This window comes from Sinohyriopsis cumingii, chromosome 9, assembly GCF_028554795.1.
Source record: "Sinohyriopsis cumingii isolate HCF-2022 chromosome 9, ASM2855479v2, whole genome shotgun sequence".
NCBI classification, from domain to species: Eukaryota; Metazoa; Mollusca; class Bivalvia; order Unionida; family Unionidae; genus Sinohyriopsis; species Sinohyriopsis cumingii.
Window position 1 is genome coordinate 24431168 of NC_142969.1, and position 24572 is coordinate 24455739.

The 24572-nt window shown below is 34.0% G+C and overlaps 1 protein-coding gene across 1 annotated transcript in view; it reads right to left on the reverse strand.

Moving 5' to 3' along the window:
* The window catches only part of LOC149791408 (transient receptor potential cation channel subfamily M member-like 2), a 48758-nt gene extending 27759 nt beyond the window's left edge, over positions 1-20999 (reverse strand). The window contains exons 1-3 of the mRNA XM_089969195.1: positions 20789-20999; positions 8557-8707; positions 6472-6560 (exon numbers count right to left, since the gene is read on the reverse strand). Coding sequence (XP_089825321.1) covers positions 6472-6560; positions 8557-8667 — 200 coding nt within the window. The 5' untranslated portion in view covers positions 8668-8707; positions 20789-20999. The remainder of the gene's footprint in view (positions 1-6471; positions 6561-8556; positions 8708-20788) is intronic.
* Positions 21000-24572: the final 3573 nt, after the last annotated feature.

Here is a 24572-nt window from a genome sequence, read left to right on the forward strand (position 1 = left end):
CGACATTGTGGACCAAATGGAACCAAATGTGGGATCAGTTCGCGCTGTCAGCAATGCAACAGGCTGAGGCCACATTATGAGACATTAATGAGGCCTCATCGATTTCTCAAGGATCGTTCACTTAGAACAGCATGGACCAAAATAGCATGATACTTACTGAAGACGTTGATGACGTATATTACGATACCGGTGATAATTATGAAGTGACTTTACCTGCAATCTATGCAGCGATGAAACGTGTTGTTGTAGAAGACCTCAAACGTTTCCTCAATGATTACAATCTCATTACTACAGCCATCATTTATTGTGACTTTATCCACAGCTGGTGTTGCTGGTGAATCAGGTACAATCGAAATTGCATTCATCACATCCGTTTGGTGGTCATCGTGCGAAAATAAAATTGTGTTTTCATCAAAGACACCAACTTAAATGCTATTGTAATCCATCCATGCAACGAAGAAATTCGTTGACGAATTAAATTTTTGATCGAAAAGGAGCCTACAACTTAGATAAGAGAACATGACCCCACGCTAATTTCAGTCATTTCAATCAATTCAGAACGATCTGCGGCTGATATTAAATGGTCGTCAATAAGATCCGTTTTAGATTGGCCTGACTCCATTTTAGATGATAAACTAATTATAAACATGGGCTATCATATCACGCCTGACATTTTCAGGATTACATCAACAATTCAAATCATTTAATACCTGTATCAATGATGCTATAAGGAGCAGTTATGAAATCGGATCTGAAAAGACGGACATAGCATACTATTTGTGTTTCCACAAACTCTGCAACTAGTTCTTTTAATATCAATTACTCCTGAGTTGCATGTGTAAATTCCATGTCAGAACAATCGTTTCTCGCATATTCGTTTTACACTCGTTGATCAAGACGGCACATTGTTCATCTTCGTAGTAAAATATTGACCACGGAACAATATTGATCTGCATACGATTTAATTTAATGATAATCTTAAGATCACGTATAATATCAGTGTGCGCGTTATTAACGTGTGAAAGCCCATTTTCCAGATATATTGCAACACTAGCCTTAGTGATGTTTATCGTGCATTGATTCCATGGGTATCAAACGTGCTCTCGGATTTGTCATTGCGCGCTGCGCCAATTGCTAAACAAATTACAATGCGAGTCGTTGATAGTTCAAAACATGTGATCGCGGATCGGTTGAAAAATCTGGGATAGCGAGCGGTTTAATTAATTTGAAATCTACTACAGAGATTAGTGACTAATGCGTCATCAAAAACGGCTGAACCTAATTCGATTACATTGCCATCTACATAAAAAATACCGGTTGAGGCTGGTAAACCTACTGACGAAGCCTCTCAAAAATAAATAACAATAGGGAGCAGAATTGAGTGGCAAGCACCTAGGTATTTGACAAAATCGAAAATATATAAACAATGCCTCAATTCAACTATTGTTTTGATACCGCATTGGACATGTATGTGCCGGTGTTGATGGATCAAAAGCCAACTTTTTCAGCATATTCATACCAGCTACGTTTCCTAATCAATTAAAAGTATAATTAAAAGTCCATGAGACATCTAGTTTTTTTCTATCATTGGAAAACCTATTCATCACAACATTGCTGGTGATGATTGTTACCATATTTGGATTTTTTTAGAATGGCAGTTTGGTTATGTTCAACAGTGCGCGTTATTCAAATGATGAAAAAATAGTCGAATCAGTTCTTGATAACCATGACATTTCAGGAAGAATATTGGACTCGCGAGATACAGCAATGATTATGCGATATAAGCTAATTCATCTATGATCATCATCATGATAATGTAGTATTTAATTAGGCGACCTCGACAACGTAATAATGACCCGGCTACCAAATGCTGTAATTACATTTACATCATATCACAAATTGTTGACCCATGAAGGAGAAATAATAAACAACAAATGTTCAAATTTTTAAAACTGTTTTATTGGTTTTGATAAACATAGATCTTCCATCAGGGTCAAGTATGCTAGATTTGCATGCAAGTATTGTTTGCCCACAGCCTTAGCAACCTCAATTTAAGTTTTCATAGGCGTAACATACATATCAGTCTCTGATTCCCACGTCCCCGTGTTCACTGAGTGCAGGAAGCTTCTTCGCTATAGAGCCTTTGTATTAGAGAGCATTATATTACATTTCCGCGTTAGACATTTGTAATTTACCAGATTGATCTTGAAAAATCACAAGATCGCATAAGTATAGGTTGGTAATAACAGCACTACTGTTAAACACTGTCACTTTGCTGTAAAACCTGTTTGGATGCGCAATACGATATCTAATTGAGTAACGTCCGGTAATGGTATTAAACAGTTCGCACAATATTAAACATACTCTAATTCTAGATCATAACCTATTAACCAATGAAGAATAAAACTGATAATTATTTTAATATCAAATGGTCGAATTTTTTGTTACTTTAAATGCATTTGATATAACTAAATCACATATCTTAACGACACTCTAGTCCCGATCGTATGTATCTATCATATTCGGTTAATACAGATGGAGGGGTAAAGTAACAGCATCTGTAAATAATCAGCCTGATGCATGATTACTAATATGGACGAACCATGACTAAGTTTTTTCAAATATTTCATATTTACGAAAGTAATGTCATTCGTAGCTAAATATAAAATTCATTTCTGCTTAAGATTAATTTTACCACTCCATACAAATAATGGATTCTGACCGCGATAATAATGTTGCTCCCTTGAATAAGGGAGTGTTAAGCCAATTGACAGCGGATGCTGACAGTGATGGTGATCTTGTTCCATCTGTCGACGAATATCTGAGTCATGGTTGTGTTATTAAATCCTCGTATGCACTGAAATATAACCGATTCAGATATAAACTAATAGATGGGACGAACCTAAAGAGCGAATACCAAGCAGAGGTCAGTTTGGTATTCTAACATTATCACGCTCAAATCCACCATTGTCTGGCGCACTCATGGATTGTCTCTACAAAGACGAAACGGAATTCACTGCATTATCCACCATGGATACCTTCTCCAACGAATATGTAAAACCAATTTTAGCTCATTTCATGAAGTCAACGCTTATCGTGTATCTAGGCAAATAGTTGCTCAACAAAGTTTCAAAGGCGCATCAATGCGTGTATTCAAAGCGGTACATGGAGCGCGCAGTGGGCAGACAGTTACGCAAATGAAATTTGAAAAATTAGGAGTATCTGAAGTTTCTCTACGATTACACTTTTATCACGAGCCATTCAAAGGCATTTTACTGGAACATTTTACAAGCAACCAAATCGTACGTGTATATCGCAAGTTGGTGTCGTTCATGGGCCTTGCCAAAGCGTTGACATCGGTTTTCCAAGAAGACTTCATTCATTTGTACCCGATTTATTACTTTTTGCTAGAACACCTAGACCTAAACAATCTATGATCAATATGCACTTCATGCATGTGCAACTGAGGTGACCAGTGGTTGTATTGCCTACTCATGCTCCTATGCAGATGTATAAATGTACGTGTATCTGTTAATATACTGTTGTTGGAGGGCGGAAGTAGTCGAAGTGGGGTATTAATTGTGATATGGAAGTTCCGTATTTATTTATGTTGTAACTAAAAAAGCATGAATACAAATGGGGTTTTATCATTAATTTGTGGTTGGCCTTGGCCCAAAGCAGCTTGCAACACTACAAGTGCAATATGTACGAGTGCGAGATCGCATTAATGACATCACAGTTGTCCAGGCCGCCATGAAACTAATACAAAAAAGGTAGAATCATTACATTTCTTTAGTCAGTTGCAGCGTTATTGGTGACTGAGGCTTCTGTGGTTCCAAACTTGGCTGCATTAGTAGCAATTGGAAATGCAGCCGGGATGACTTTATGAAGGCGTTTAGTAAAGCATCGGCGACTTTTCTGGAGGCCGCATAGGGTCTCAAACATACGAAAAGCTCATCGAATACCCTGGACGATTCTATATATAGCCTCAAGCAGAGGTCTTAAATTACCCGGTACAACTTGCAATAAACCAAATGTCAATTAACTAATCTCGATTTAGTAGCTATGAAATAGTCAATCAAGCATATATCCCGAATGGTTTCGGAGCCACAGACTCTCAGGCGATGGTCCCCCGCAAGTGGGAAACCAGGATTATTAACCTGGATTCATTAACAGCACCTGTCGTTCTTTGGGTCGCATATGTTGAAACGCCTTGAGAAATTTTGTATTTTTGCTCGTTTGTGGTTGCTCCACCACTTGAAGTTGATTATTTACTCCGAGGTGGTGGAGGGCGACAATTGATTTATTCGACTCTGTCGTTGTAAACTCGGCGGAAAGGCCAATATGTTGAAGTCTTTCTTGTTCATGCACTGCGTACACTTGTGCATTCGCAAACGCTGTGTGCTTGTTAGGTTTACCTCGTCACTTAGAAAATACAACTGAGAGTACATCAAATGACTATTACTAATATTTAGTACATCTGTGTACATTTTAGATGCTTATTCGCGCTTGTTGAGTTATGGTCGGCTGCATAGTCATTTTGACATTCTGTACAGAATATTTCCAGATAAAAGAGTATGTTTAAAAAGAGGCAGCTGCACGTGTAATAACGCAACCCTAGCTAATATGGCCATTTCGAATTACTTACCAATGCCACATGAATAAATAAATGTATTTGAGACATTACGCTCAACCACATGGGATTTCAAATTGTTGTAGTCCTTCTGGACAACTTGAATGGCGATGTTTTCCATGTGTTTTGAAGTCAACTTTGATCATAAAACATATTTAGAGATTTTCATCCGTGTGCAAGAATACTGTATGCATTGCACAATATGCATTTATAACATTAAGCTCATATGTAAGTGTCACTCTCAAAAGAACTGTACTATAATGTAACAGATCGTGTGATAAAAATAGACTCTCATCTACTATTATATGCTGGTTTAGATCCATGTTCCCAATAAAGTCCTGTTGTATATTGTACATTTAAATCCTCTCTTTATCAATGATTGAAGGCGAACAGCAATGTTCAATCATGAGAAGTAATAATTTTCCAAATGTCATTCTTGCGGAGTGTTTTTTTAATAATCATATTCGATCCGACTAATCGTTTTTGAACATATGTAAGTAGAAAGCTTTATAAAATCAGACAAAAATATTTGCTTAAGCTAACCATTTTTCTCCGATAAATTCCTGATTTCCTTGAAATTTGTCAATCAATTAATTAAATAAATACCATCAATGGTCTGGCGCACGTTAAAAAGTTATGAATACTAGGCATGTGTACGGTTTGCAGTGATATTAAATGTGAAATGATCAAGTAGTTGTAGATGTACATACCTCCTTTTTAAATGAAGTTGTATGCATTACCAATAAATGGGTACTTTTTACGAACTCTGTGTTTCATTTGCACTTGTAATACATGCATAATTCCTTTCTTTTGGTTCAGTAGCATTAAATTCACTTATTTCAGCAATTGTTTTACTATTTTTCGTTAAATTCTCAGATATTCATTATGATTTGTCTTCATCGCTTCTATTCTTCACCTAATTTTGTGAACATATGATATTTTAAGTACATGTGAAAATTTATAGTACCTGGGTTCCAGTTTCAGGCTTGCTCAATATGAATATGTGAGAAAGCTTGCCAGTAGCTTTCCGTAGGTCGGTGATTTTTCCGAGGTTTTCCCGGCTCTTTCCCCATTAGTTATATAGGACGTCATATATAGCCTATCGTGTACTGAAAAATGCCTTTAAACCCCACAATAACAACAACAAAGCAAAATTACGGATTATGTGTTCGCAAATATGGTTTAGTGCTTCGTTCGATTTGATAACAGAATATTCAGATGCATCTCTAATGAGACGATGATATCATAGCATTCTTGGTTGTTTTTTTGTATGTCTCAACAAGATCAATGCCATGTTTTGAAAAGGCTGGAAAAATACCTCTCAGTTCAAACAATATGATCTTGGATTATCATGTCGTGGAACACTACTTGCAGCTTGAATATTATGTTTAACATGTTTGTTTTGTTTAGTTTGTGTTGTGCCTTCGTAGTTCTATGTTGCACGATTGTCTCTGATAGGCAGAGACAGCACGACTGATAAGCCATATGGATAAGTAAAGATCATCACGCCTCCTTGTTTTTTTAAACGATTGTGTATTTTTACCTGTCCAATGTACAATTTGGATCATCACGCCTCCTTGTTTTTTTAACGATTGTGTATTTTTAATTGTCCAATGTACAATTTGAATGAAATTCAAAACAAGTTAAAATGTATCCAGTTGATTGTATGTACTAAGGTTGTATTAATGATGTCAGCACAAACTTTATAGTAACTGGTCTTAGTATGTGATACTGAAATGGAGGCTGAATTCATATTAAATGCATGATCAGCCAAATACGATAAATTGAGTGTTTAGTAAAATATTGTAACACAATGCAAATGAATAGAAAGATCTTACTCTTTGTTATTTTCATCGTCCGACGGCATATAATATATACATTTTCTCATGTTGATGTTTTCTTTGATCCATTTCCACCAGGCTTCATTCTTTAAAGAGAACACAATTCAAATTAGTCAATGAAAAATGAATAATAAATGTTTCATGATGGCACATACGTTTATGACATATAAAATTACGTATTTGAAAATGAAAATAGAATGGCATACTAATACTTCCTGACAAGCAGCAACATATCTGTGATTCATAACAAATTTGGATTGTGAAAACAATTCCGAATGAAAGCATCTAGTTACTGAAACCATACCACTGCCAATGAGGCACGCAAATCCTTAATCTTTATCTTATCTTACCCTATTTGTATCTACTGAAAACAATTTCGCATCTTGGTGAAACGTTTGGTAAGTTTGTCGGAAATGTTTGCAAATTTCAAGAAGAGGAAAATTTTGCGTAAAACACTCCTTCATGAAAGCATGAAAATGCATTCAATAACTTCTCATGCAAAAGACAAGCGTAAAGAGAAACATTTTCAGAGAAGATTAGCTAGGCTTATGCAGTAATATGGGATGTAATCCCAACGTTCGTTTCAAATTCATTGTGATTCCACTATACAAAAACGGGAGGCCATCACGGTGTACATTTGAGTTAAATGCAAAAACAAAAAGTGAAGCATTTTATAAACATATGATATAATAATAGTGTGTGTATTAGTATGTTGACTCATCACAAAACTCTTTTGTTAGTCATTCTACTACATTTTGACGTCTGATTTATGTACAAATGCAATAGCAGTTAGCATTAAATCTGGATAGGTTTATGTTGAAACAGTTTTAACGCTATTTTCTGCATATATTATAAAAACTGTTTCGTAAAGATTTTTTAGCTTTCGTATCTTCATCTATACGCGATCGCATATCAGAATTATTTTCTTTATACTGCAAGGCCACTAGGCAAGGATTCTCTGTGTTCATGTGGATCAAAAAATGTCAGAAAATTATGTAAATGTCGTCCCACCAATAGTAAAAGAAACGAGATTTGATGGCAGAATGCCATCGGTTGTATACGTAAAAGGTATCGAAACAATTACATCCTCGGTCAAATTTATTCACACACTTTTAAGCAATATTCAGAACAGGTTATTGAGTGGATTTGGATATTTTACTATCTACAGCTTATCTACAGCCATATTTGATTTTTTGACTGGCATAATAAAAAAAACTTTAAAACCATTCATGCAAGAATATTTTTTGTTAAATTAGATTATATTTATCTGTTTTTGATTAAAAAATCATTTAAAATAATCTCCATTAAAGTAAGTTAATACTGTTCAGATAAATTATTGCCATACAGCAAATTGACAAACCGGATAGAGTAATGCCACAACATATTTCATCAATATTTAATTTAGTAGCGAAAATAAAATTTGTAAGAAAGCTAAACACATTTACAAACAACGCTCTAGGATGAATATAATGTTTAAACTATACCAGACGCTTAAAAATAGTATTCTTATGTACATTGTAAAGAAAATAACCGTATTAGTGTTGCTTATGCTTATAGCGATTGTATGCACTGTACTATTTTTCTTTTCTGAAAACAACACACAATTTGCCTATCTGTAAGACCTTCCTGATACGAAACCTAAAATGATATTTGAAGCTTTTAAATTTCAGCTCCGAAATAAAACACGATTTAACTTTTTTTCCAGTATAGATACAACAATCATAGGATCGTCGTCTTTACTCTATTCCAGTCAGAAATTGTTGTTACCTTAAGTCATCATGCACCAAAAACGGTAAAAGGAAATGTAACTGGAATTCAATGTTTGGTTTAACGTTTAATTTAGTAAAAATATATATTGAGCCATATTTTAGTTGAACTGCACTCTAATGACTACAAATCTGATCACAATGCAACAAATTAGTATTAGATCCTTTAATGCTTTAATATCAATAAATCCATACAGCTTAATCTTTGCAGTATTTTTTTTTAAAACCTAGATTTCAAGCCTCTTTTATATTCTAATTATATTAATATATTTTAAGTACAAAGAATATTCCAGATTGTATTTATTAATATGCCTACAACAGAAGCAGCCGCTTTTTGTGATTGAAGCTTGTACTTCGTGCTCCTGCTCGTGATCATCTTCGATATCCCGCCTGTATTATATTCTCTGGAGCTTAGCACTGATCCCATGGTCCTGAGGTATGATCTCTTCCCTTTCCTGTATGGTTATCTTGGACAAAATAAAAACCAGAGGTGATAGATAGTGATTAGGTCTTGACAAAAAGTGACTATAGGTAAATAATATTGATATCAAACATGAAATAGGACGTTTTGATGTAAGCGAAATATTAACATTCAAACTCAGACACACTCGATGAATTTTCGTGCAGTCAGATATAATACATGTATTCAATTCAATTTGAAGATTTGGGAGATTCGTGAAAAACTATCAAATGTAATATTTAAGGATTTAATTATTAGTATTGAATTTTTATATAATATTCCAATTCAGATCTTTAATATACAGCTCGTTTCATATTTGCTTCCTTTCTTGTACATCATCATCGTGGCAAGAGGATTCTAATATATCATGCATCCATCAAATCACATCTACCCCTTAATCCACCGCTGCCTGTCTTTTAATCACTTGGTAAGCCTAACATTTTGTCATTTGTAGGTTACATGTGCAAATGTAATGAATGTATTAGCCCTGAACGTTCTGATTAAAAATCAGGTCTTTCTATAAAATGTTTCTGCTATCTATCCATTTAAGTATTTCTCTGAATTTATTTCGTACAGTAATATCAGATGAAATAGCCATATGTTTTAAAGCAAGAGCAATTTAGTACTGAGCTTTGCCTCTGGCAGCTAATTCTTAAAAACAGTACTGTTTTAATTGAAAAGAGTGGTTTTCACGAATCCTTCCAAACCCACATGAATGTGTTATTTTTGTTTTCAAATTAGTATTATAATTGATATGGATAGCTGTTATGGTATGTACATCGTTAAACAGTATTTGCTAAACTGCCAGAAATAGTACGTTCAAATCACGTGTTTCTAGGTGGATAATAAAAAGCTTAAAAAAACTGAAACTATTTCCGGTAGCCCAAATGTCTTATTCTATCTTCAGACTAGTGTTTCTTCACATGTAGTTCAATCACACAGAGATAAATATAGTTGGCATCAGATTTTGTAGAGTAGTATTCCAACAAAAATGACATTTATTGAAAAACTAGAAAAATTATAATTTAATGTAGCAACAAAATGTAATAGATGTTATTCAACAAATACATGATTGCGTAAAATTACTCCACTATAAATAGATTGTGTACGTAATGTCAAGTCTCAGTTAATTACACCTAGAATCCACGCTGAAAGCAAATTAGCCGACACATGTGTAATATCTGATTGATGACATACGAAACAAAACGTTTAATATCATGAAGCTTATTATAATATAGATTAGATTGTTTTAAATTCTTACTATGGAGTGTTGAATACAAGTCTGCTGGTAAATGCATACATTGGCGTGCCTGCAGCCACCAACCACTATACCCAATACACCCTGAGCAAAAAAATGCACTAAAAACAGTATGATACAAGGCCGTTCATTAACACATTTATTGGTAGCAGGCAATCTTTAATTTGTAGTCAATTAATAAACACTAGTCAGCGAAAACGTATGAAACATCAGTGAATGTTAAATGCTTATTTCGTCGCAGCTGGCATAAACTGGTTGATGACCTGTGGTAAACCTCGGAGGTGTCGGTTGGTGGCTGTTCTCCGTCGAGGTGTTTGGCATTTGGTAACCCCTTAATATAGACAGTTAACCTTCTGGATTTAGAGTGGAGAGTAAGTTAGGTTATTAGACCAACAGACACTCCGTGGAACTAGCTGAAAACAGACGTTATATTAGTCACCTTGGCGGAGAAAACAACGTATGCAATACTTTGATAAAACATTGTTAAATTGTGACAGAAATACTCATTGGTAGACATGAGCGACGCTGATATAAGTGACAACGATCTTTTTGAGGACTTTGTTGCAAATTTTAATAGCTGTTCTTAGCGGTGATGACGCGGAAGACACGTGGAAAGGTGAGAGACTGGAGACGAGACCGAAAGACTGGACGCTACGTGTATGATGCAATTGTTTGCCAGGTCCTATTATTCGTCTCCATTCAAATTAGGAATATCATATTCATGATTTGGAAAAAATGATAGTATGCCATTCATGAATTACAGAACAGAAAAGGTAGCCAAAAAAATGCCATACTCAAGATGCGTCGTGCGAGTTGGAGATGATCATTGGATTTATCAAAGTAGTGGTATAAATATAATATAAAGGACACTAAAACTAGTTTAGTAAAAGGAATGGATAGAGTTTGATAAAGCCTTTGGCGAGCTTATAGTCATTACATATTTCAATAAGACATTGCTGCTTAATTTACTATATGACAAGGTCAGTGCTGAGAAAAAGGCCGTTACACGTTTTAGAATTTGAGTTAGGTTGTTAATTGATTACAAAACTGCATTATTGATAAGTATAAGAACACTACACAATGTCAGTTAGATGTAGCTCATTAATAGGCTATCCACAAATATAATACCTACATATAAACGTTTTAATGTGTTGCTTTGCAGAAGGCCTATGACCACGCCAAATTCTAATTATCAGACCGTCAATTCATTGTCTTGAACAATAAATTCAAAACATGTTAAGCTCCGCAAAGAAAGTTTAAACACCTACACAGATGTAAAGGTTAATTTACACAAATAATTTTGTCTATTTGAAACAAAACTTTTGTTTTTTTATAATGAAAAGCGCTACCATCCATCTCAAGGGAGAAAAAACGGGTAAACAAATTGCCATCCACAGTAAAATGAGATAATATTACCTGGGGTTCTTAAAGAGACCATTTCCACAGTGCGTACTTACGAGATCAATAACAGAATGACAAAAATAATGTCACAATAGATTTTTTACTAAAATGCCTCGTTGGCAATCAAGGTATCTACCCACGTGTTTTCTATGGTCTTACCAAATATAGAGTTATTCCTTAGCTGGATACTTCTTTCTCTCCAGCTCTGGTTTCAAATTGATTTATGGGTCTCTTTTCAGTTGTATCATGGTCACATCCATGCTTTGGTCGTACATTACAAATATCCATAGCTCATATTGTCTGCACTTTTAAATATGCCGAAAAGAATGGTAATGTCGAGAAAAGAAAAAAACACTAAGATGAGTAAGTGTTTTTCGCAGAGCTAATATATATGCATGTGTTAATGCAGAACCAGTATTACGAGCAAGACCACTTTTTAGCACTGAATCTTGCTTTGGTCATGGACAATGTCTACGTCACCGTTTTGCCGGTGAAATCATTGATATGAAAATATGTCAGGTAGTCTTGAAAGCAGACACCATCTACATGGTTTATTAGGGCCGGTAGAGCGTTTGGTCCGCTCTCGGCATCTAGTTGATTGTTATCCCTATGTCTGGTCAGCAGTAGTTATAACACAGTTGATTTTTTCCCGGGATACTTGCTACGGGGCAGCCTTTCAAGATCGGCATCGATGTCGGCGCCCTCTGATACCAAGTAACAGAGTCATACTTAATGATAGTGTACACTTCTTGGAGAACAACATTTTAATAGCTCATACGGAAGTTGAATGACGTAGCTATTGCTGCATCTCTTGACCCGCTGGATGAAATAGACCAAGTTCAACATTGTATTTCCCAGGATGACAGATTGCAAATGTTATTAGACCAACAAGAACGCCGCCTTTTTAATGCGGTATTTATGACGGGATGCTAAAGGCGCACAATCTCTATATTTTTACTTCACTCAGCTTTGCAGCCCTATCCAAAAATAATTCTTGACAGCGCATATATGGTTGTCTGCTTCCGTTTTACTGATGTTCATTGAATGAATGTGCACATTGCATGCACCTGGATTGGCACGAGTTCTGTCATTTCTTTGACGATACAACGAGCATTCCCAACAGTTTCGCTACCAAAGACCTTAACAGCACAGGCAAAGTTATTTTCAGATGGCTTTAATAAGGTGTCGGTTTTATCAAATTGTATATGTCAATGTGTTATGAATACTTTTAAACACCGTGTGATTTAACACACTATCAAGTTCGAAAGACATGATACAAACGTTAGAGGTGTACATGGTATGCAGCAACGATCTGTGTGATATATTAAACGCCTATCAACTCGCCAAGGCTGATGTCGTCGTTCACTTCTAATTACTCTAGCTAAGGTGATCGATGAAATCGAATACACAGGGGCTTAAATCGCATTGGTATAGGGACGGATACCAGCAGGCAAAAGTGCTGTCCAAAACCACTTCAAAGGATTGTTATTTGATTTGTATTCTTTATATATATATATATATATATATATATATATATATATATATATATATATATATATATATATATATATATATATATATATATATATATATATATATATATATATATATATATATATATATATATATATATATATTTCTTCGTTAGTTTTGTATTGTCAGTATCGTACAATATTTGTCCATGCAACATGGCTTCATACTGCACGACACGTGTGTCTTAAATAGTAGCGGGAATTAGGAACGAGTTTGTAAAATACGATGTACGCTCATGTGGAAGTCGCTTTAGTTATGACTCATGAGATTTGTTAGTGGATGAACTGAACAAGCTGTTTCGTCCTTTTGAAAGTAGAAATATAAAGCTGACGATGTGAACGAGTATACTGACTCGCAAATGAATCTTTCAGTCAAGACAAAATATAGACGTGATATTTAAAATACCACTCTGATCATTTAAACAATTATTAAGAGAACCATTCGGAACAGTTTGCAAATATAATAGAAATAGCCTACTAAAGCATAATGAGGCCAAGTGCTATCACATGTCTATCAGATAATAACCATTTTACAAATCCGTCGAAAACCTAAATTCGAGAAAAATTGCAACTGATGGTTCTGGATGAAACTAATGGCATTAGAGCCAATAAACCACAACGCGGAAGAAGTCTTGTTTCAACTGGTTAAATTGACCGTCACTCTCTGGCTGCTTTGCAATTTCCAAGTTTAATTATTTGATAAAATGTTAGGAAAGTAAACGAAACCATACAGGTCATAGCTGGGGTCCCTTAAACAAAGAACATGCATGAGACAGGGCATAAAAGTACGTCTACAATAGCTGACAATACAAATAACAATAAATATACTTACATCTATGCATCATGCGTTTCTTCACAATGTATTTTTTTGATAATTTCAAGCAATAAAATCATGTTTTCCCCACAATATTATTCTAAATAATCACTGACAGAACCGAAACACAGGTACAGTTGAGTCAACTGCTCAAATCACATGAACTTTGTACGAAATTGACCCTATAGGTCCAGTCCATCACAAGCGGAATTCAGTTGGATCAGCAATATCCATTCATTCCAGACTAAATGGAAAAGTTGTTTCGATGCGTATTCATTCACAATATGACTCTAAATTTCAATTTTAAGTAAACCAAAACGAAAATATTTTTAAAACTAAATTGAAGCGCGCGACCGCGTTCAAAGGTCGCTGAGCGGTGCTATGTTTTCATTGATGTTTTTACTGTGTATTGATGAATCTTCGGATGTGTACTTATTTTTTTGGAATAAAAATAAAAATTCAGTTATTTTGTTTCTGGTAGTGTACTTTTTATAATTAAGGTTTAAGTAAAATATCAAAATGAGTATGTAAAAAAAGGATACTACTACATTACTAGGTCATGCAGTATTACTCGGAAGGACACTTTCCTATACAGTATATATTTACTCATTTACAATTGTTCACGTTCGTGTCAAACAGCAGTGGTGATTTGCTTTTTTGTCCCATTTGGGTCTCTGGTACATTTGACAGCCTCTACGGCATGATTTAATTTGGGCCACATGCGATCCGTGCATGTCAGCATTTAATAATTCCGGAAAATCACCAGTCAAAGGGGGGTATAGATTTTATGATGTATATCAGTGACCCAAAGAGTCCTATAAGAGCCTACCGGTATTATCACTACTTGCATTGTTATGGATATATACAACATATGCAAGCACATATTTTGAGATTGCATGAGACAGCGATCGATATTGCCCAGGCAACTTGCTTATCAATCGATATATCAGGTTTTATGTACTAATTATAAAAAAACAGTCGTTTAAACATCCGGTATAAACCAAAGTAGTGTGGATTTGGGCGTGCTATGAAAGATCCAAAGCGAAGTTTGATACTGGCTTAAGTGGTACCGTGTGTAAAACAGAAATTTGCTAATATTTGTATGTGAACGTGAAATTGTAATTTAAACTGACGTATTTCCAATACTATCCTTGTTATGTGATGATCTCATCACGTGTTTTTAAAGCAATTTATTTACGTCAAATACAATAATTGGTATTCAGTCTGTCGGCAAAGTCAGTGGTTATTGGAGTTAGATCGGCTAACTTTGAAACACAAGACTGGCATCGTCTCTCAAGACTAACGGATGCCAACACACATTTCTGTATCTTTCTTGTTTTCCTTAAACCCCATGGTTTGCCAACATCAACTCTGCTTATATGACCTTTGCTGCACTAATTGTTAGAAGAAGAAAAGAAAAGAAAAATAAGTTGATACCACCCTGCACGCCCAAACTAAAATGTTTTTAACATTTTAACAGTTACATAATGGCATATTGTGCGTTAATAAATTTCAAAATTATATTAAAGATTCAGATACTTTTAGCTAAAATTTCTTCACACGACCATGTAGAACTAAAGCAGTGGCAGATTGTAGTCGATCCAGTAATAAAGAAAAGTCATAATTAGTTTCTTGTTTCAGTATTGTAGTATTATTAAATGTGATTATGTAATGACACCGTGACATTTGGTCTATTTACCGTAAAAGCTCTTTGTCCAAACATATCATAGTAAAGAAATCAATACTTATAAAAGAAAAAGGTAAGGAAAAGATGTCAAAAGTGCGAAAATAGAACAAATATCAGGATACACAAAGTAAGAAAACAAACGACGACAGAAGAATAAATGGAAACAAATAGACAGACGGAACACAAATTTGGTAAAGGAATCAAAGACAAAATGAAATATAATGCATAAATGGAAACAATTAATTATATTAGCAACAGAAACTAATTTATATATCTATATGGTTAGTTTTTCTGGGTTAACTACGAATTTTTAGCACATGATGGGCTAGTCATTGCGGCCAGTATATTGTGTATGGAGAAACTCTGAAATTCCCGGAAAGAACCACTCACCCACGTGAAGCTACATTGAAGCTTTCTCACATTATTACTCATATTGGCGAACTCATTGATCTGCAAAGCGCAGACTACCAGGTCATCCGGTTTAGAAAGTACTCTCACATTTTCGCCCGGTGTCAAACTACCCTAATGCAGATTTGTATCTACAAGTTTTAACACCATTCATTCATTCATATCTGAGGTGGGTCTATAGTAAACTACTTTACAAGAACATGTTGAACAAAGCCTCAATGTGACTGAGATTGTAATCTATCTAATTATACAGGAAACGCTTTAATGATTTGTGTCATGGAGGGTCTGCGCTTGTGAGAGAACTTGTACTAATATTATGTGGAAAGCAACATGATAATTATTGAAAAGGACTCTTTTGAAGCATGCGACTTCAATTTTTCAACTATTCAAGTAAAATGAGGCCTTCACGACATATAAAAATATTTCTGCAGTTATAATTTATGATCGTATCATCATTTATAACATTCTCAACGCAATGGTATATTAACGTTCTTCATATTCTTATGTTAACTTAGCTCTTGCTTACGTAATATGCCTTATGTTGGTATTGTGTGTGCAGTGAACTTAATTATGGGGAAATAAGAAGTCATTGAACACAGAGGTGAAGTCAACGTAAAATTAAAACTGTTGTATCAAGTGAAAAACTATATAGTAAAGATGTTGCTTTTCAGTCATTTATAATGAAATTAAGAATCGAAGATGAAAAAAGCAGGTATTATTGTGTCAGAAGAATAAGCGAACATTTTACCCTTTGAACTTGATCTCCACGAACGATACCTGTTCCATTCCTTTTCAAACTGTAAAATTAGTAGCGACAACTAAGGAATAATTGTGGAAAGTTTCATGTTCCTGTCTTTTAACATAACAATGTTGTTACGTGGAGAAATTGCAATGTACATTTTTAAAATAGCTCCATTTTCATCATAACGGGACGGCTTGTTTGAGACTCTGCGACAAAGGAATACTATTCTGTGGAGAAATACAACATGAGGATTATTCAAAAGGACTGTGTCCTGTGTTGATGCTTGTGATTTCAGTGTTTCCGCTATACGATCATAATTAAATCATACAATAATAATAACACATACATGGTCTTTATATGGGCTTTGTGAAGGTATTGTGAATTTTTGTGTGTGTGTGTGTGTGTGTGTGAGAGAGAGATAGAGAGAGAGAGAGAGAGAGAGAGAGAGAGAGAGAGAGAGAGAGAGAGAGACTTGTGTAAGATGAAGTTGCATGCATATGTAGCATGCATATTAAAAAGAATGTTGGCAAACTTCTATGTTATGTTCATGTACTGTGGCTGAAACGTCTTTGGCTATTGTACTTGTGGAAATTATGCCTGCTTTAAGCATAAAACTAATCAAAATAACAGCTTCCATGTGCTGGAACAATCAGCCATAATTAGTTTAAAGTACAGTATATTTTGCAGTTATTAAAGTAAGGAAAATAAAATTTGCCAGAATATACAATACTAGCTGAAAAGCGCATTGAATGAATTACCAAGGATATAAACTATACAAGTTATCGACTCTTTTTATACAAGTTTCCTCTGAGGTCCAGAAAGTGCAAATGATACAAGTTTCCTCTGAAGTCCAGAAAGTGCAAATGACCAAGTGTAGCTTGCTGTTTTTGATAGGTGCACATCTGAATTAAGGGCAAACTGTATTTTCAACGAGCAAAATTAAGCATATAATTATACACCAAAATTAGTGGATTAAGGTTCTTACAACAAATATATATATATATATATATATATATATATATATATATATATATATATATATATATATATATATATATATATATATATATATATATATATATATATATATATATATATATATATATATATATATATATATATGTGTGTGTGTGTGTGTGTGTGTGTGTGTGTGTGTGTGTGTTTTCTTTCTTCAAAAACCCATTATAACTAGTAATTCTAGATAATTGTTTCTTTCAAAAAATAAACCTAAGCAAAACACGAAACTGTTGAGCAAAACCTTAAATCAAATATAAATATTTGTGTAACTAATTTTCTTTTTTCCAAATCATCATTTATGATGTTCTCAATAAAATGATACATTAGCAAAGATGTTTTGATCAAAAATAGGCTAATTAAGCCTTTGTTCTCTTGTTTACACAATATGTATTGTGGAAACATTGCTTTTGCAATGACCTTAATTGTGGAAAAATTAGAAGTCTTCGAATACATAAGTGAAGTCAGCTTAGCGCTGTTTCATTTAATGAAATGAATATGATAGTTATAATGTTTCTTGTACAATGAAATCAAACAATATACGATGAAGAAACAAATTTGATCTCTTCCATGTTTTATACTAAAATGATATGCAAACATTTGACTCTTTCTTTGACCTTTGACCTCCATGAACCTTATATATTCCATTATGTTGTAAAATCTAAAATTTATTAATGAGGTCTCAGGAAAAATTGTGGCAAGGGTGTCTTTCAGCATTACAGTGGTTGCTATGTTAACAAAATGCAAAGTGCATTTGTAAAATTGCTCCATTTTCTCCGTGTTAAGAGAGGGGGAGCTTATATGGGACTTTGCCTCAAGTGAATACTTTCTTCTATGGAGACAAAAATATAAGAATTTTTCACAAGGACTATCTTCCAAATGCGTTTTGAATGCTTCAGATAGAAAACCAAAATTAAATCATACAATAATAATACTTATGTGGCCTTTATGGGGCCTCTCGACATATATTATGAGCTTCTGACAGCGTGATTTGTGGAAGGTGAAGTTGTTAGCATTGGCAACATGCGTAATGGAGAGCATGCTGACAAACATCTATGTTACTTGATTGTACTAACGCTGAAATTTATTTAGGTATTGTACTTATTGCTCTAAGCACCTAACTAATCCAATGTCTGATTCCTCGTCCTCCAAAACTCAGCCAGGACTTATCTAAAGTACACTATCTTTTACAGTTATAAGATAACGAATATAAAATGTGCATGACTTGATAATACCAGCTTTTGAAAGTGCCTTAAATTAATTACCAAATAAATGAAATTAAAAAGCGCTGTAGGCTCCTTTTGGCAAATCTCCCGATGAAGTCCCGAACTAAAATTACCAAGCGGGTCTAACATTCTGTTTATAGGCGCATATCTGAAATTACGTCTAGCTGTATACTGTACTTCCCAAATCAAGCATATAAATCATATAAATAAGTAAAGGGAATTACAGGTTCCTACAACAATATATATTATATACTAGGCCTTTTTCAAATAACTAGTAAGTGAGTAAAGCCTTGGAAACTCTTTTTCTTTAAAATTATAACATCATGCAAAATGAAATACTGTAGAGCACTGCCTTATAGCAAATTTGAAACGTTTTGAATGACTTTTATTATAAACGAAACGATACATAAACATTGAGGTTAGGCTTGAAAATACCCTAATTATGCTTACCTTTACTCTTCTTTGCATGATATGCATAGTGGAAGTAGTGGGTGTGCAAATGCCTTAATTATGGAGAATGTAGAAGTCTTGGAACACAGGAATAAAGCCAACTTAAATTTTAAAATGTTGCATTAAGTAAAAGGAATGTATAGTGAAACTGTTTCTTTGCATTCTTTGTAATGAAATCAAGAAATACAGTATTACAAAACACATTCACGTTCTTTCATATTTTAGTATTAGAACAATCAGCAATTAGGTTACTCTTTGAAGTCCATGAAGCATATGTGCTCCATCCCTTTACAAACTGTAAAATCATTAGTGACATCTCAGATATAGTTTTGACAAATTTCATGTTTCTATCAGCATAACAATTGGTTGATGTGTTGGGAAAAGGCAATGCACATTTTGAAAATAGTTCCCTTTCCATCATAAAGGGGGCAGGACTGGGCTTTTTCATGACTCTTCCACTAATGAATAATATGATGTGTAGAAAACATGAGAAGCTTTCAAAAGTACTGTTTTGATGCTTGCAACTCCAAGATTTCACCTATATTATCAAAATTAAATCAAACAATACTTATACAAACGTGGTCTTTATATGAGCGCTCTACAGACGTTATCTTCAAATCAACAAATATAAGAAATAAACTTTCTCAGCTAAAAATCTTATAACAAGATTCTGAAATGAAAACGTATTAAAAGGAAACAATGCGTGTGACTTTCAATATCTAATGAATGTTATGCTGACTTGCACAAGCTGATTATGGAACTCATACATTTTTTATTGTGTTAATGTTGACAAGATTGGTTTGAAAACAAAATGTAATGATTTCAACGTACTAAGTGGTCATATCTAGAATATGTCAATGCAATCGTGTATCCAGTCATAAATATTTAAGAAATGCTAATGGAATAGCTATGAAAATCATAGCCGATAAATGTGCTTTATTTAAATCTAATTGGTCGTGACGTTGGTGAATTCAGTGAATGAAAAACATGAAGTGAATGTGAATTTAATTCAGAGTACAGGTTAGGTTTCTCGGGTAAATTTGATAATGTGCAACCCATTCGTGGGAACTGCATTGCAACTTATTATTCTGCACATTAAATGATGTGCTGCATGTTGGAAATTGGAAGGACTGAATATCATATCTGGAACAAAACATTACGAATTTACGTTACAATATTGGTAAGGGGTGTTAAATGGCACCTTTTAGCCACAACATGAGCTTATTTAATTATCTGAACATAGCAGGTGGTTGAAAGATATTGCTATAGTTGCTCTGAGGCCAGGCACTTTATTGCTAAATACGTTCAATGCCTATAAAAACGCCCAAAAGTTCACAGACGTTATCTCTGTCTGCTCAGTAAGCAAATTCGAAACCATTCACAAATGAAGCAACTATGTAATACAAGATGCTATCTACCTTACACCGTTTTTTCGGCATGGGCATTCTATAGATGCAATTTATGCTCAGATTTTATATTTACATAATTATGCATACAGACAGACATAGCATAAATACTATAGGAAGAACGAGAGACGGAGCTTAATTAGGACATACCAGTAGTAGTAAAAGCAGTACAAGCAGCTTTGATAGTTTGAACCCGTCGATGAATGATTCCGAATATGGCTATGAAGACCTTGTGACAGACTTGATCTTCACCAGCAGGGTCGAAGAGCGCAGTTAAAGTAAGCATGAAACATAGTCAAGAACTATGTTTTCATTGATCCAGAAATGACATTAGTAGACTTTGATCAACTCTCATGAGAAATAATGTAGGGTAACACCTGAAACGATTAAGCGTGTGTTAACAAGGTATAATAAAACTGTCACATCTAGAATAACAAGTGTCATGGGAATGTTAGTCTGTGTTCATTGTGGTATATATATATATATATATATATATATATATATATATATATATATATATATATATATATATATATATATATATATATATATATATATATATATATATATATATATATATATATATATATATAAGGGTTATCACTTCAGCACTAATTGCAAATATTCAGGCTATGATAATAACTCACTAAACTAATAAAACCCTCACGCTTTAAATACAGTCCCTCCCATTTGTTTTCATCCCTATACAGCTTTTATACAAAGCATCAAGGATATGACAATGCAAACAACTTAGTCATTTCATTGATTGATTTATTATTTCTAACCTGACTGCCACAAAGGGGTTCCTAGCACTCTCCGATGAGTTGCATGTCAAAGTAAACGGAATTACAAAATGTAAACAAGCAGACAGACTGCTCACTGTCATTTCATGATTACTATAACAGCCCATTTCAGTAACTCTGTGTCCGCATCCAATAGTGTAACTGTATAGTTTGAATATTTATAAAATAAATTGAACAACTAAAACGAAGGAATGCTAGTACACATGCATTAAAAGAGATCTGACTGCAAAATTTACTGAATTATTGCGATTATCGTAGACAACATCACATCTTTTTCTTGAAAACAATGATTAACCCATGCAAATATGGCAACCGGCTGACTAAAGATACTCTGGCTTGAATCTGAACGATAACAAATTGATAGTGTTTAGGACCACCTGGCGACTATCAGGTTAGAACTTATAAATTAATGAATGAATTGAGTGTGTTTTGTGCATTTTGGACATTATTGATGCTTTTCGTTTTCAAAATCGGTATGTGGGTACTTACAAACGAATGGAGTATGAATGCTATATACTAACCCTAATTAATTCACGGTACTAATTGTATGGACAAATGGGAACCAGTCTTTAAATGAGTGAAGATAAAATAGAGTTTATACGAGTTAGGCTGGCCATGATTGTTTTAGAATGAAAAGTAAGATTTTAGTACATTGAATCTTTTGACAGCTTATCCTAGGTGTAACTGAATATAACCCAGAGAGATGGTTTTATTGACAGATCCAGAAAATGCTGCAGTTCAGAAGGCTTTTACCACACATATGCTGTCATGAGCTCACAGAAATGTAAAGTGTTTCAATTTTTAATATCATGAAATTCGCATAGGTTTGCTATGGGATCTAAATTACTACCGTGATTCCTCAAGTACGTTGGGAACACATGTATCTTTACTGCTTATTAACACATAGTGCGGATGGACTTTACATATAAATACTGTATTTTTCGGAGAGAGAGAGAGATACGAGAAGGGAATCAGCAATTAGACGTTTTAACAATATTCAGTGTAGGTGTTATTTTTTCCCATGACAATGCCTTACCGACGGCTATCGGTAAGGCTATTTAACAAAACAAATTTGCGTGCGATAATAAAATAATTGAACAAACAATATTTTGTCCTTTTCTGTATTTTCTTCAAATGAAGATAGATCTCCGCTTAAACTATATCCTGAAAATCATGACATAGAATTATAATTTTCCAATTACCATTAGTAGGCGTAGTAGTAGTAGTAGTAGTAGTAGTAGTAGTAGCAGTCGTAGTAGTAGTATTGACATGCTCAAAATTTTATCTTGGATATAGAATAATCGGTCAATAATTCAAACACTTCATTCATTGTACGATAGTTAGTCTCTGTCAAATTACCGTCTAGAATTTTACTTATATATTCAGTTGGGAGCGGTGAACTGAATGAATTTGAGGAGTAAAACACTAAATCACTAAAATTATAACCCTTTGTATGTTATATAGCAGATTCTTAAAAAAAAATGTTTTGAAATAATATTTATATGCAAAGATGCAAGGTATTTTTAACATCACAACATGGTCTTTCTCATACATATTCAACAGATAGAAACAGCAACATGGATAGGTAGATTATATAGAAAAACCTGAAGTGTGCCGATTTAAGATTCTGAACTGAATACAAAACGGTTTCCAGACAATAAAGTATGTGTGTGTCTGTGTGTGTGTGTGAGATGAAGAGAGAGAGAGTGAGACAGAGAGTATAAAGTGATCGATTGAATCGACTAAGTGAAATGGTTTTATTAAATGTACGACTTGTCCAATATCCATAGCTGATTGTGGATTAAATGACGTCCTAAACAAGTATTACAAACATGATATTTCAAACTATGAGTTCCAGTACTAAATGATAAACATAGTGAATTACATTTTATTTCGTTTCAATTGACGTTTGTTTGTAAGAAATAGATGTCTCATCTTTTTTCCCAAAAATGTAAAACATTTCAGGGTTTCGATTGTCTGTAAACAGAGTTTTACCATGTTGAATATTGCAGATTGAAATTGCCAGGCTTCGTTGAGGCTGTTGTGTTGTTCGTCATTCAGGTTAATACTCTTTGTCTACGTCATCATATTATGTACAGAGTTGTCATCTCATGAGCTTTAAAATCAGTAACAACTTTGTTTTGGACCAAGCGAGAAAGGTCCCTAAAATATTCTCTCTACCATCTATAAAATAAAAATGCTCGTGCTATTTAACCGATGTAAATATATATTTTTGTTTCATTTGATTTTTTTAAGTTAGGTTCAGTCTCTGGAGAATGTTTGGTCTCAAGTTGTTCGATGCCTCAAACATTCACGTCTTATTTTTTAAAGTTCCAGTGAACGGTTTGCAAGTTGCCTAGGAAGTTTCATTTCAGAGGGTGACATGCCTTATGGGAACTAAACTTATGTTCTTACCAATCATATTAACATCTTCATTTGTGTGCTCACTGTCTTTTATTAGTTTACAAGGAAATGTCGAAGCTTGTATCAATATACATTCCAAGTATAACAGAGATTACTTGTCAGCTGATTTGAAATTTATAATTTATTTCAAATATAATTCTGAATTAGACTGCGTATATAAAAGACTAATTTCAAGATTGTTATATATTGAGTAAGAAAGTTGCGTAAATGCCTTTACCTGTGTTATTAGAAATCATATATCTAGATATACAGTAGCCAATGACAAATTTAAAACACTGGGAAGGAGAAAAGATGCTTATAAAGTGCAAGATGTAAAGTAGAAGATATATTAATTAAGGTAAAGGATAAAATATCATGGATGAAACGAATATGTTATCTCTATAGCAAAATATATAATTTTAAGAACACTAAAACGAAATGTTAAAACAGACATGATTAGTATGTTTTAATGGAGCTCCGAGGTCACCGTTAGTTTTTCCCAATGACTTTCCTTATTTTTTCCATTATGACAACAAGATCGCAGACAATAAGTATTCTCATCATGATCGGCGAGCTATGCTGTGGTCTCGAGCTATGAAAACACATTTTGTCTGAATAAACATCTTAGAAAATGATCTGAGGAGCTTTTGGAAACAAAATATGTGTGAGCTCAAGAGCCGTCTATGGACATATTGCCATTTAGAGTTGCTGATCTCATTTATGTACAA